Genomic DNA, 12,759 nt, shown 5'->3' with positions numbered 1-12,759 from the left:
CAAATCATCAGTACAAGAGAATATTATTGGGAGACCTCTAAGTCACTGTATCTAATTAACCTAAACCAGAAAAGTGATCTATGCTGTCAAGTCATCAGTACAAAAGAATATTATTGGGAGACCTCTAAGTCACTGTATCTAATTGGAACACTATTGTCCTTTTGGCCATTCTGGATCTTTGGAAAGTTTTCTAGAAACTACAAAGTTACTGAAAACCTGGTAACTGTGGGAACTTCTCCTAGTATTGTTCAGGGTTGGAGGTAACTCACAGCCCCCTGGTACTGTGCAGTTATCAGTAACCTGCTTTCAGATATTCCATAAACCCAGGTTTCCTTTTCTTCACTCAGCCCTCATCAAATGTGTGAATGTGGTGATCTAAAGGAATCTTTAGGCTACTGTTTCTCCCTTCTTTATCTGTAAGAGTATGACCCTGTCTCAGCTTCCCTCCTGAAACATGGCGAGAGATGGGACCAGTCTGTTGCCTTGACTAGAGACATCTTTTTTAAACCAGAGTAGATAACAGGCCCTTCAGCTGTCTAATTCTGGATGCTAATAATTTTTTTTTCTACTTAATATTGACTAGGCATCTTGTGGCCTCCTCACTAATTCACTCTCCTTTTCACACACCCCTGTTTTAACCCTGCATCACACATTTGCTATAAGCTGGGTAACAAACCCAAAGGAAAGGTTTTTGTGCTTAATTTCAAACCAGGCTGTTTTTTAAAAGGCCAATCACATTGATACCTATGTTGCATCTTGAGGTCTCCTCTTTATATATTTTATGGAATGTATGAATATTAACTTTTATATGTCTCTTTTCTTCCAAAAAGCTCAAAATGCTTCCCATATCTTATCTCTTATACTCAGCAGCATCCTTGTGAGGTAGGTAGTCGGCAGGTATTATTGCCTTCATTTTACAAATAACCTGGAGCACCTTGAGTTTAGTGACTTGCTCATTGGGGTCATGGCTCACGCAGGGAAGGCCTTGGCTTGACCTCTATCCTAGAAACTGCCAGCACAGTGCTCCTCCCTGCTGCCTTAGCTCCCACCATTCCCCAGGGATAAAACACCTTATACTCGGTATATGTTATTTTGTGTACCATTAACAGTACATCTGGACATCCTAAATTTTGTTTCTTGGCAACAAAATTTGTGGATGTTAAATATACTAAAATTTAAAAGGGAAGATCACTCAAATGAAGATTCAATCAGGCAGAATGGCCCTGGGAGAACAAAGCTCAGCTGTCAGTAATACCTTCTTTATAATATTCAGTCTGTTTTCTTTTCACATATCATGCTAGAACTTAACTGCAGTGTTCCCTGTAAGTGTTTATAATTCACTGGATCAGTCATTTTAATTTCATACATTTTCTATTTAGATTGCTTAGAACTAAACCTGTAATTTTTACTACATGATTTTTTAATCTTGTGATAGAAACCCTTTGTCTTCTTGATACATGTCCTTGTTTTAATTCGATTGGCTAGTGTTTGGCTTTCTTTAATGAAAAATTACCAAAGCCTAGTCTGCTAGTTTCAGTGGATACCTAAATGAAGTGTAGAAAGACACATCTTTTGCTCACTTTTTCAAAAATTGGCTTCATGTAGTCTTGAATGGAGAAAAAGTTTACATCAATGAAATAAAAAGTGGACAGAAAAGAGAACTGGCTGCCTAAATTTATTGAAAAGCCATTCCTACTTCTTGGTTCCTGGCATTGGCTGTAGAGTAGGTACTTTAACTCAAATACTCAGACTGTGCACTAGATGGGGTTTGGGCCTGGGCAAGTTAGCAGGGTTTTATGATATGAGCACTCCACTGACAGAAAACTTGGAGCTCTGATCCAAGCTCTGCCGTGGTAATAAGCAAGACACTTCTCTCTGGTGGGGTTAATAATACCAGCCTTTCTCCTCTGGTGCTGCAAGCATTTTGTTACAATGTGCATTGAGCCATGTAGATCTAATGTGGTCATGGAAGAACTGTGTTTTCTAGATTTGTCCCCTCTAATGGGGACTTTTGAAAATTTATCTGAGTGCAGTGTTTGTGTGGGAGTGGTAAAATACATAGGCTGTTTTTTGTGTCCTTTTTTCCCAGAGCCATATGAGTTTGTCTCACTTGAATGGCTGCAGAAGTGGTTAGATGAATCCACCCCAACAAAGCCCATTGATAACCATGCCTGCCTGTGTGCCCATGACAAGCTGCATCCTGACAAAATATCAATCATGAAGAGAATCTCGGAATATGCAGCTGACATTTTCTACAGTCGCTATGGAGGAGGACCCCGGCTTAATGGTAAACTGAAACCTGTGCAGTCTCCATCTGAAAGGGTGTGGGACAGCAAAGCCTTGCTAATTCAGCCTCTGCTCATTTTTTCATTTGTGATAATTAGAATTGATGTAGGCCAACCTGAAATTTTCTATTGTACCGTCTTTGAGAAAGGAGCTTGCCAAACAAATTAGTGATAGAAGATTAGAGTGGAGTAGAGGAGAGAGGAGTTTTATCTATGTAAGAAGACAGTTATTTTTAAGGGCTTGGAGCTCAGTAAACTGTGTATATGCACGTGTTGCTATTTACAAACAGGGTTTTTTGTTTGTTTTTTTTCATCTACTTTCTACTGACATTCTGATTTTTAGTTACTGGAGATAACATTCTTCAAAGCAGAAAAGCTGAATTTCTTTTTCAATATTCTGTAATTCAGACCAGACTTTCATTCTCTGATTTGTTTTTCCTCTCAGTCTGTGAATTTTGAAGATTGTATTTCAGAGGGTTCTGAGTGTTCTCCTGGGCTTTGTGTGCTTTGTTCTCTGTTCTATTTTGCTTTGGGGCCTATTAAGAACTGCAGGTATCCTGGATAACTACTTTTTAGCATTATTCTCACTTGGAAGTTTAACTAATAGCTGTTTTCAGTTTTAACAGTTATTTACAGATTTTTACATAGTTACTGTTGTTACTTTCAGAGATCTTTCTCTGTGTTTGTAATGACAGATGTATGTCTCCCTTTTAGGAAGTACATGCACTTTATTCATTTCAGGTGCCGCCTGTGTTTTAAATGGTGTTCATTGACACTGTTCTCAGTTTTTTACCACACTAGAGAAGAGTCGAAAATCTTCCTCAGTTATTTTGGCCCCATTAATCCCAAATTTTTGCTCCTCTAGCTAATTATTTAGTGATGAACATCCCTATGCTTAGATAGGCCAGCTTTCTGTAGAAATTTTTGCTGGGCCTGTACTTTTGAAGCATTTTTGTCTTGGTATGAACCTCTGGCACACAGAATGTGACGACTAGGGTTGCCTATTATATCAGAAGTAGTTACACTTTAAAACACAGTAAATCATTGTTGGATATCACTTGTACATAAGATATATGACTCGTGCATAATTCTTCAATATACTTGGGTCTTCTTGCTTCTGAGTTTTGTTTTTCCTTTATAGCCAAAGCTTTGAAATGTTTCACAAGGTCATTCTTCCCTTTTCTTCCCTCCCCCCTACTACCATTAAAATGAAAAGCACAGAGAATGTTAAATACTTTTAAATACATCAAGTAAAATGCAGAGGTTTATCAGGGAGCATTTGTTTTTTGGCTTACTTTCTTTTCTTTTTTGTTTTTGACCCATAGTTAAAGCCCTTTGCAAAGACTGTGTGGTAGAGCGCTGTCGGGTGTTGAGGTTGAAGAACCAATTAAATGAAGATTATAAGATTGTTACAAATTTGCTGAAAACTACAGTGAAGGGGTGCGTAATAATAGTTAATTCTTCCCAAACTGACATGGTAAAAATAGAAAAGAAATCAGTCATGTTCAGAAGAGAGATTTCTTTTCTATTTTCATAGAAACACATGGGTATCCCAAGGTGTCTGTGCTAGAGAGAAATCTCTCCAGTTAGGGAAAAGTGGGCTATGGTTTTTTAGTGCTAATTTTTTGTTGATTAATTATATCTCTTACTATTGACAATAAAGGGAAGATACTCCTATGTTAAGATAAAGCTCTGGACTTGGGAGTCAGGAAGCGCTTCGGTCAAAAGTTCTTCATTTCTAGCTGAACGACCCTTGGCAGGCATCTCATCTATTAACATAGACTTGGTAACAGGACTTATCTCACAGGGGTGTTATAAGTTCAAATGAGGTCACCATATTTACAAAACACTTTATGACTCCAGAGCTTTACGGAAATGTGAGTCATGTGATTTAGTGTTCTGAAGTGACGACCTGTTTGGTCTCTTGAAATCATAAAATCATTAGATTGACAAAATTTCCCAAACAGGTGATTGCCCCTCTTGATTTCATTGGACCATCATAACTTTGAAAGTATACAGGTTGGAGTAGAAAACCTAGTGTCTATATCCAATGACCTGTCATCCTGCTTTTTAGAAGGTGTATATCCATTTGACCATTAAGCACCTGTTTGCTTTGTGAACGGCATGAGAAAAATTCCCGTCTATTCTAATTGGCAACTTGAATTATGTGGAAGATATTAAATAGTAGTTGATGCAAAACCTCTTATAGAAAGAATCTCTGGTAGAAGAGACCTCCAGTCATCTAGTTGCACTGTCTGAGCAAGAATCCCTTCTGTAATTTTTGATAAGGATCATTCAGTACCCTGTCAGCTGAAGATGCGTTGTTCTAAGCTATTGAGTACAAAGGAAGGGTATTTTGGGAGGTGACCAATATTTGAATCCTTTGTACTATTTTGGCATTTCTCCCCCTTTTTCTTTAGTTTGGAGAAAAATAGGGAAAACTACTAATTGGAAAAGGCACAGTGATGCAGAGCGTTGTCACAAGGTAGGGGGTGAAGCACCACAAGCCTGGTCTTTACAGATGTTATAGCTTTAAAGGACTCACTGGTCTTGTGAGCAGGAGTGCTGAGAAAATCTCACGGGACCTGACCCTTGAGCTGAGCTTTGAGCATAGGCTTGGCTGTGGAAATGGGGAGAGGGCACAGGGCCTTCACCACTAATCCCTCCCCTCAACCCCCAAGCTGTAGTCATGCAGCTTTGAGCTTAAGGCAGTGGAGACATAATACATTCATTTTGGGTTATTTCTGCTATTACCTACCTACCTTATACAAGCTTTGTGATTGAGATAGGTAAAACACATGTTCCAGGCCAAAGAAAGCTTACATTGTGGTGTGGATTGGGAGGGTGCAACACCAACAGAAGTGAATTCACCTTGAAGAGTTGGGAAGAGTGCAAAGGGTAGGTCCAAGGTGCTTTGAGAACTTTTCTGTAGTTGAGAGTGGGAGGAGAAAGGGAAAGAAATATGCATTTACACAACACCTGCTATCTCCCAGGCATCACAGCCTTGTTAAGTAGATGGTATTAGAACCATTTTACAAGTAATGAAACTGAGGCAGACAAGTTTTAAGTGACTTATCCCGGGTCACACAGCTAGTTGAGTGTCTTGAAATTGGATTTGAGCTCAGGTCTTCCTGATTGCAGGCTATTACACCACCAGGATCCTGGGGCTCAAATCCATCTCATTTAGTCCTTAAATTACTCTGTGAGTTATCTCACATTGTAAGTTACCACCATTTTGTAGTTGAGGAAAATGACTTTTAGACGTAAGAGATTTGCCTATAGCAGTATGGCTAGTAAGTTTGAAACCTTCTTGTCACTAGCCTCTTTTCCTAAGACCAGTGGACCTTCCATTGTGGAAAGGATATGTTATCACTCAGTAACAAGGAGTAAAGTAAAGGGCAGACAAAGGTGTGAGGAAGAAAAGGAAGTCATTGAGGGGCCAGATGGCCTGCAGAAGACAAGGAACAGTTTAACAGTAGTGAAGATAAAGGTATCAAAGGTGGAAGTGGAAGAGGGAAATTGCACAGTGAAGAACATTTGGCTGAGTGTGTTTGGGATGGGGAGGGGAGGGGAGGGAAATCAGAAAAATGAGTAAGGTGGGAAGGAAGAGAGGGCATGTATTTGTTCTCTCATGACATTAACTCGTTTATTATTACCCCTTTGTTTCACACAGTAATGAAGGCTTTTGGGTAGGGAAATCTTCCTTACGAAGCTGGCGACAGCTAGCCCTAGAGCAATTAGATGAGCAAGATGTTGATACAGACCAAAGCAATGGGAAAATGAATGGTGACACCTTAAATAAAGGTAATGATATTCTCAGCCTGTACTTGTTATACATCATAAATAGTAATTTTGTGGTATTACAAATCAAATATTCTGTTTCAAAGTTTTTATTAAAAACAAAGTAAAACTGAACAAAAAATGCCCTCCTAAAATTTATCACAATCTTAAAGTTGACTTACTATTTTTATCTCTTTTTATATTTTATATATTTTCAGTTTTCAACTTCTCTTCCATAAGTTTGAATTTTCTGCCCCTCTCTTCCCCCTCTCTCCCCAAGGTGGCATGCAATCTGATATGGGCTCTTCACATACCTTCCTATTTTCACATTAGTCATTGGAAGAACTATAGGAAATTGCAGAAGCCATGAGAAAGAAAACAAAACAAAAGAGAAAAAGAGTCTGCATTCCATAGTTTTATATAAGTTTTAGGTCCTTGCATTGCTGAGAAGGGCTGAGTTTGTGGCTGTTATTGTGTACAGTGTTCTCCTGGTTCTGCTCACTTCACTCAGCAGCAGTTCATATAAGTCCAGATTTTCCTGAATACCACCTGCTCTTCATTTCTTATAACACAATAGTATTCCATTACATTCATATACCACAACTTGTTCAGCTATTTCCCCAACTGATAGACATCCCCTCCCAGTTCTTAGCCGTCACAAAGAGAGCTGCTATAAATATTTTTGTACATGTGGGTCCTTTTTCCATTTTTATAATCTCTTTGGGATACACCCGTAGTAGTGATATTACTGGGTTAAAGGGTATGCACATTTTTATAGCCCTTTTTGCATAGTTCCAAATTCCTTTCCTGAATGGTTGGATGAGCCCACAGCTCCACCAGCGATGAATTAGTGTTCCAACTTTCCCACATCTTCTCCAACATTTATCATTTTCCTGTTCCCCAGTGTTACCCAATCTGATGATGTGGTACCTTAGAGTTACTTTGATTTGCATCTCTCTAATCAATAGTGATTTAGAGCATTTTTTCATATGACTCTAGATAGCTTTAATTTCTTCCTCTGAGAACTGCCTCTTCACATCCTTTGACCATTTATCAGTTCGGGAATGACTTGTATTTGACTTGCATATTTAAAATTTTTATTCATCCAGAGGACTTCCCTGAGAAAGCACATTATTAAGAAGAGTGCTATGAGATTAATTACTCTGAAAGCTAAGAATAGATGACTTTTGATATCAGTATCCCCCCCTTCCATGAGTGAGTGGTTTGTAAGTGGCATTCCAGTAAAGTACAGTATTACTGAGGGTAACCCCATTCTCCTAGTCACCCACACTTGCAGCCTAGGTGCCATCCTTGATTCTTTACTATCACCTTCATGACCAGTCTGTTGCTGTCTGTCTTGTCATTTCTTCCTCTGCACTATCTCTTGAATATGCCCCCGTTGTCTTTGGGCACTGGGATGCAGGCCCTCGTCACTGCCTGTGCTGCTGTTGGCTCTGTCTGCCTCTGTTCTCTCCCCACTCTAATCCATCATCTACTCAAGTATCAAACTGATCTTCCTGATTAGTTCATCCCCCCTGTTCAGTGAACTCCATTGATTCCCTGTCACCTCCATAATCATATGAGAATTCTTGTTAAGCATTGAAACACCATAAACTGCTCTCTCTTTCCAGTCGTCTCACTTCTCCCGTAAATATAAAATGGTTCTCTTTAGCTTTCAAAGCCCTCATTACCCTGACCCTTTTCTTTCTTTCTGGACTGTATGCCTTAATCTCTTCCACATTTTTTCATTGAGTTGCTGCTCCTTATACAATATCATCCATCAGCTGACCCTGTGCATAGTCACCGGTTGTCCTTCATCTCTATCTCTTGACTTTTCAGTCTCAGCTAAAGTCTTCTAGAGAAGCGTTTCCTGTTCCTCTTCAATGTTAGTGCCTTCCCTCTTTTATCTTCAGCTTATCTTTTAGTTTTATTTGTTTGTACATGATTGATTGCATGTTGTCTCTCCCATTAGACTATGAGAGCCTTGAACAGATCCTTTTTGGGGGGATGGGGGTATCCCCCAGCACTTAGCACAGTGCCTGGCATATAGCAGACATTAAGTGCTTGTTGCCTTGTTTGTATACTCAGTAGTACAGATATGCCTTTGCACTTGAGAAACTGTAGTGTGATTTTATTGTTAATGTTTCAACCGTAATTCAAGGAAAATATAATAAGTTTATTTTGTTATGCAGGTTATTGGATTGTCTGAAGGTATGAGCCAAAGATTTGCTAACCTGAAATCATTAGACTATATCAGATAATTGTCTTTAATTGAGAACTCAGTCTTCAGCTTATTTGGATGACCATTTGTTTTCTTTTTTAAAATGCTATTTTAAATCGTGTCTATTCAAATGGTTCAGGTTGGTTTGTGGAGATCAGTAACCTCCACAGAATAGAATTCCTAGTTTGCAGGCAAAATTTTTCCACTGGAGAGTTGAAGGTCTCTCCATGTAGAGAGTATTCCACATCACCTGGTGAACAATCCAAGAGTGAAACCAGTTTGGGTTCTCCTCACATTAATGGTTAGGCTCTTTCTTCCTTTAATTTTTTTTTTTACAGTCTTTGTTATATTCCCTTTCATAATGCCTGCTCTTGGGGAACGCTTTGACACCGAGTCACTGAAAGCTCTTGATTCAAAATGAAATTTGCCACCCCCTGATTCGTGTACTTCAGGGCCCTTTATGCTCCATTGCAAAACATTCTTGGCACGTTTTTTCTCCTACCTGTCAACTAGATTGAGCTGTCTTCAGTATTGTTCATTGCATGTTCTCTTTTTAAGCCTGTGTCTTTAGCAAACAATGTGAAATCCATGAGCTCCTTCTTTGAATATTCACAGTTCAGTTCCTTTTGTGAAGATGATGCTCTCCTTGTACTTCATGTGTAGTCATTTCCTTTATCCATTTTCTTAAATGCGATTTCAAGAATATTTTTTTGAACTTTGAAAGTCCCAGTGATCATTATGAAACACAGAGTCATTACCGTTACCTGAGTCAGGCTTTTGGCTTCCTTCCACTCTGTGTCCCTGCTTTGCTTTTCTGCTTCCTTTGCCTTCACCTTAGTTTTTCCAAGTTGTGTTGAAGAGTAAAAAAAAAAATCAGAGTGTTCTTTGGGTAGGTGGGAACAATTCATCTCCCGGGGCAGACAGAACAGAAGATCTTGTGAGTCAGTCTGCCTTTTTTTGAGAGGAGCAGAGTCCCTGGCAGAAATGCCTATGCCTGCCACTTTAGGGGGTGGTCATCATTTGGGAGCATTTTCTTTCAGGTTGTAGATCTTGAATGTATTTTGATTTCCCCCCTCCCGCCCCCCACCAAAACAAAGTAACTGTGATAATTACTGTATGACCTCCTTATCTTTTCATCAGATGATTCAAAGGATGACAAAAAAGATGAGGAAGAGGAGTTAAATTTTAATGAAGACATCCTGTGCCCCCATGGTGAGCTTTGGCATGTACCATTTGTGTTACTTATTCTTCCCTTTATTTTCTCAATGATGGATGGGTAGTTTGTAAATCTTCCCTCTATTCTGGAGACTATATAAAATCCTTGCCACAGAGTAACCTGGCTGAGTGAAATGCTTGATATTCCTTTCCTGCTTCCTTTCCCTTCATCTTCTCTCTTGCTAACCCCTCTATACCTCCATTGCTTACTTTTTTTGTTTTTGTGTTGAGTAAATAAAAGAACCTAAAACTGCTTAGGTGTTAAGTTTTGTAGAAGTTAATTACTTGGCTAATTCATTTTGGTTTCTTGTTCTTGAAAGGATGCCTTATTCTGCCTACATATCTGTCACTGTAGACTCTTCAGAGTCAGAGCTGAGCAGGCACTTAGAAATCCTCACCTTAAAGAGGAAGCAACTAAGAGAAACCCTGAGTGATCAAGTGATTTGGTTATGGTGGCCCAGATCCCCTTTCTCACCCCAAAGACTTAGCAGTGACACTCATTACACCACAGAGAGCCAGCCTGGTAGAGACTAAAGTGACATCACCACTAGCCTGTCCTTTGTGCTGGAAACTCTCCACTGTAATAGTTTCTTATTCAGGTCACAATTTTGTATCCTTTTTGCCTATCCTAGTGGTCGAATTCTAATGTTAACAATGATTTCATTAGATACTGGGGTTGGTATTTGTAGGATGTTATGCCAAGTCCAAACAGTACACAGATCCTTCCACTGTGGTCGTCTTTTCATCCGTCTTAAAAATCTAGTCCGCTCAGAGCTGAGGTGCAGCCATCATAGCCTTCCTAGTAGACCACCTCCATGATCAAGATCTCATCTACCTAATATGCTCACATACTGTGACATTTAGAGTTTTGATTGGTCAGTCATCAAGTGAGCTGGCGATTCATTGGCTTGCTCTAAAGTAACATTTGTTGCTTTCCCAGGCCCGTTGCTAGGGGAAATCCAGCACTGATTTGAGATAGGTTAAGGAAGAGAGAGAAAGAGCCAAATCAGGCTCTCTTAGAGTATATCTAAAAGAAAATCAACATTAAAATGAAGGATTAAACACTTCTTCATGCTCAGCTTAGGGAACTGTGGTTCTAATTTGGCTTAAATGCACCTGTCTGAAAATAAACATTGAGTCCATATTCTTTAAAGAAAATGTTTTTAAATACTCGCCTCGTTCTATGGTGGCAGTGAATTTTTTTTAATCTGTTGTCTTTTTTTTTTAAATTTGAGTTCCAGATTCTTTTCCACCCTTATTTCCTCTTGTGCCCTGGGTCCACATCCCTTTTACCATTGTTGTCTCTGTAGCTAGTTGAACATACATAGGCTCCTCCAGGGGCAAATGAACAGTCTTGTGAGGTACGATGTAGTGGTGTTACAAGGCTGTATGTACAATGCCTGCTGTATGCTAGGCCCTGTTAAGTACCTCTGAAGATTATTAGGAAAGTGGAAGAAAGTCCTTGGGTGAGACAGGAACAATTACAAGATTACTGATAGTTTTGTCTTAATGGTGACTCTTCCATGTTTTTAAGAGTTTTATATACTTAAGAGTGCTTTTTTCTTCCCTATTTGATTCTCCTCTATCACTATGATAATAGCATACATTTATTTTGCTCTTAAAATTTGCAAAATAGTGTTCTCAAACTTAATTGAGTCATGGTGATTTCTATCATGTCAGTTTGTTGAGTGACAAAAGACAATCTCCCAGTTTCCCATTATGTAACACATAACCTCACCCCACTCTCCACTGAGCTTACCATAGTGTCTTTGGGGCATGACTAAAGCTGGAATTTGTTCTGCATATTAAGGGGATTTGTTCTGTGAAGTTTAGATTCAGTCAAAGGGCTACACTTGAGGACCTAGAGGGCCACAGGTTCCCCACCCCTGGTTTAGTTTTTCTTGCTTTCCCAGTAAATGGGAGACTGTTAGAGGTGAAGGGTCAGAATTTGGGACTGAAAATAAAATAAAATTGAATTTTAAAGTGAGTAGTAGAATGCATGTACCTTGGAACTTCTGAAGAAGTGGAATATGTTTGTTGCAGAGCCAGCAGAAGGATATTGTTCATGACCACCCTGCTGCCTGGACTCAAGGTTATGCTGATGCCATCTTCTTGTCAACACATCTCTGCCAGTGTGTGTTGACCCTTGGGCTCCTTTGGTACTCTTATTTATTTGGGCATCTCTTGTCAGTAAAATATAGAAATAGAGGAATTCCATGGTAGTTTTCAATTTATGAAAATGTTTATGCCTGTCAGACTTCATGCCTACCAGTGTCTACTACTTTGAAAAGTTGGACAGGTCACCCTTTGAAATATTGATAATAGGTTTGGAGATAGAGTTCATTAAAACTGGAAATTTATGAAATTCTAGTCCTCTGGCTCTTAGTCTCACTGCATGGATCCTCTTGGCAGTCTGGTGTAGTCTGTGGACCCGGTCACAGATTTGTTTTTTAAATGCCTAAAATAAAATACATAGAATTACGAAGGGAAACATTGACTTTAGATTGTCAGGTTAAGAAACCCTAGTACATGTACAACTGTGGCCAAGTCTAGGGAATCTTATGTAAGATTCTTTGGGGTAAACTAAATATGTATCAATACTAAAATAAATATCAACATACTAGAATTTCAAAAAGAACCCAAGTTCATAGCTCTCAAATTAGGGACCCCTGTTCCTAGGCCTTTTTCTTTTTTTGGCTGTTTCGGTTCCATGTTATGATCTGCCTTTCATCTTTTCATAGAAAAAGGTCTCATTGGGACACTAGGTGACAATGTTAATGTACTGTTTACTTGCTCTCAAATCATATTCCCTCATTTCCAGAAAATTCTGTTAAAATGGTTTTTTGAATTGGGTTAAGGATTTTATGCTTTGCAGGAAATAGTTATGCTTTCTGAAGATGAAAAATCTCAATGCTATTAGTTTTAGGACCACATTAAAACACCACTGGTCATTGTGGTTTACAAAGACCAGCAAAGCTGTATTTATAAATATTCTCAGGAATAGAGCAAAAGACTTGGGACTGGTCTTGGGATTTGTCACTTGATATGATTGTTATGGAACAGTCCTAGCCACAAAGCACACAAACTAAAAATTTTTGATGTAAATTAAACTAATTAGTATTCCATGGTTAATCACTATTCCAGTTAACCTTTTAATGACAAGTACATCCCTTTAACAATATTATCTCATGAGAATGGTGTCTGTTTTATTTGACACTAGGGAATTTCTGTAGAGGATCAGTTGCCTTTCACAGTCTT

At 38.9% G+C, this 12,759-nt stretch overlaps 1 protein-coding gene across 3 annotated transcripts in view; it reads left to right on the top strand.

Moving 5' to 3' along the window:
• The window catches only part of USP48 (ubiquitin specific peptidase 48), a 64,518-nt gene that overhangs the window by 33,666 nt on the left and 18,093 nt on the right, over positions 1-12,759 (top strand). For all 3 annotated transcript variants that reach the window (XM_036744370.1, XM_036744369.1, XM_036744371.1), the window contains exons 12-15: positions 2,090-2,287; positions 3,611-3,725; positions 5,959-6,089; positions 9,427-9,498. In XM_036744370.1, the coding sequence (XP_036600265.1) occupies positions 2,090-2,287; positions 3,611-3,725; positions 5,959-6,089; positions 9,427-9,498 (516 nt within the window). The remainder of the gene's footprint in view (positions 1-2,089; positions 2,288-3,610; positions 3,726-5,958; positions 6,090-9,426; positions 9,499-12,759) is intronic.

This window comes from Trichosurus vulpecula, chromosome 2, assembly GCF_011100635.1.
Source record: "Trichosurus vulpecula isolate mTriVul1 chromosome 2, mTriVul1.pri, whole genome shotgun sequence".
NCBI classification, from domain to species: Eukaryota; Metazoa; Chordata; class Mammalia; order Diprotodontia; family Phalangeridae; genus Trichosurus; species Trichosurus vulpecula.
This window is presented reverse-complemented; position numbering and strand designations above follow the sequence as displayed.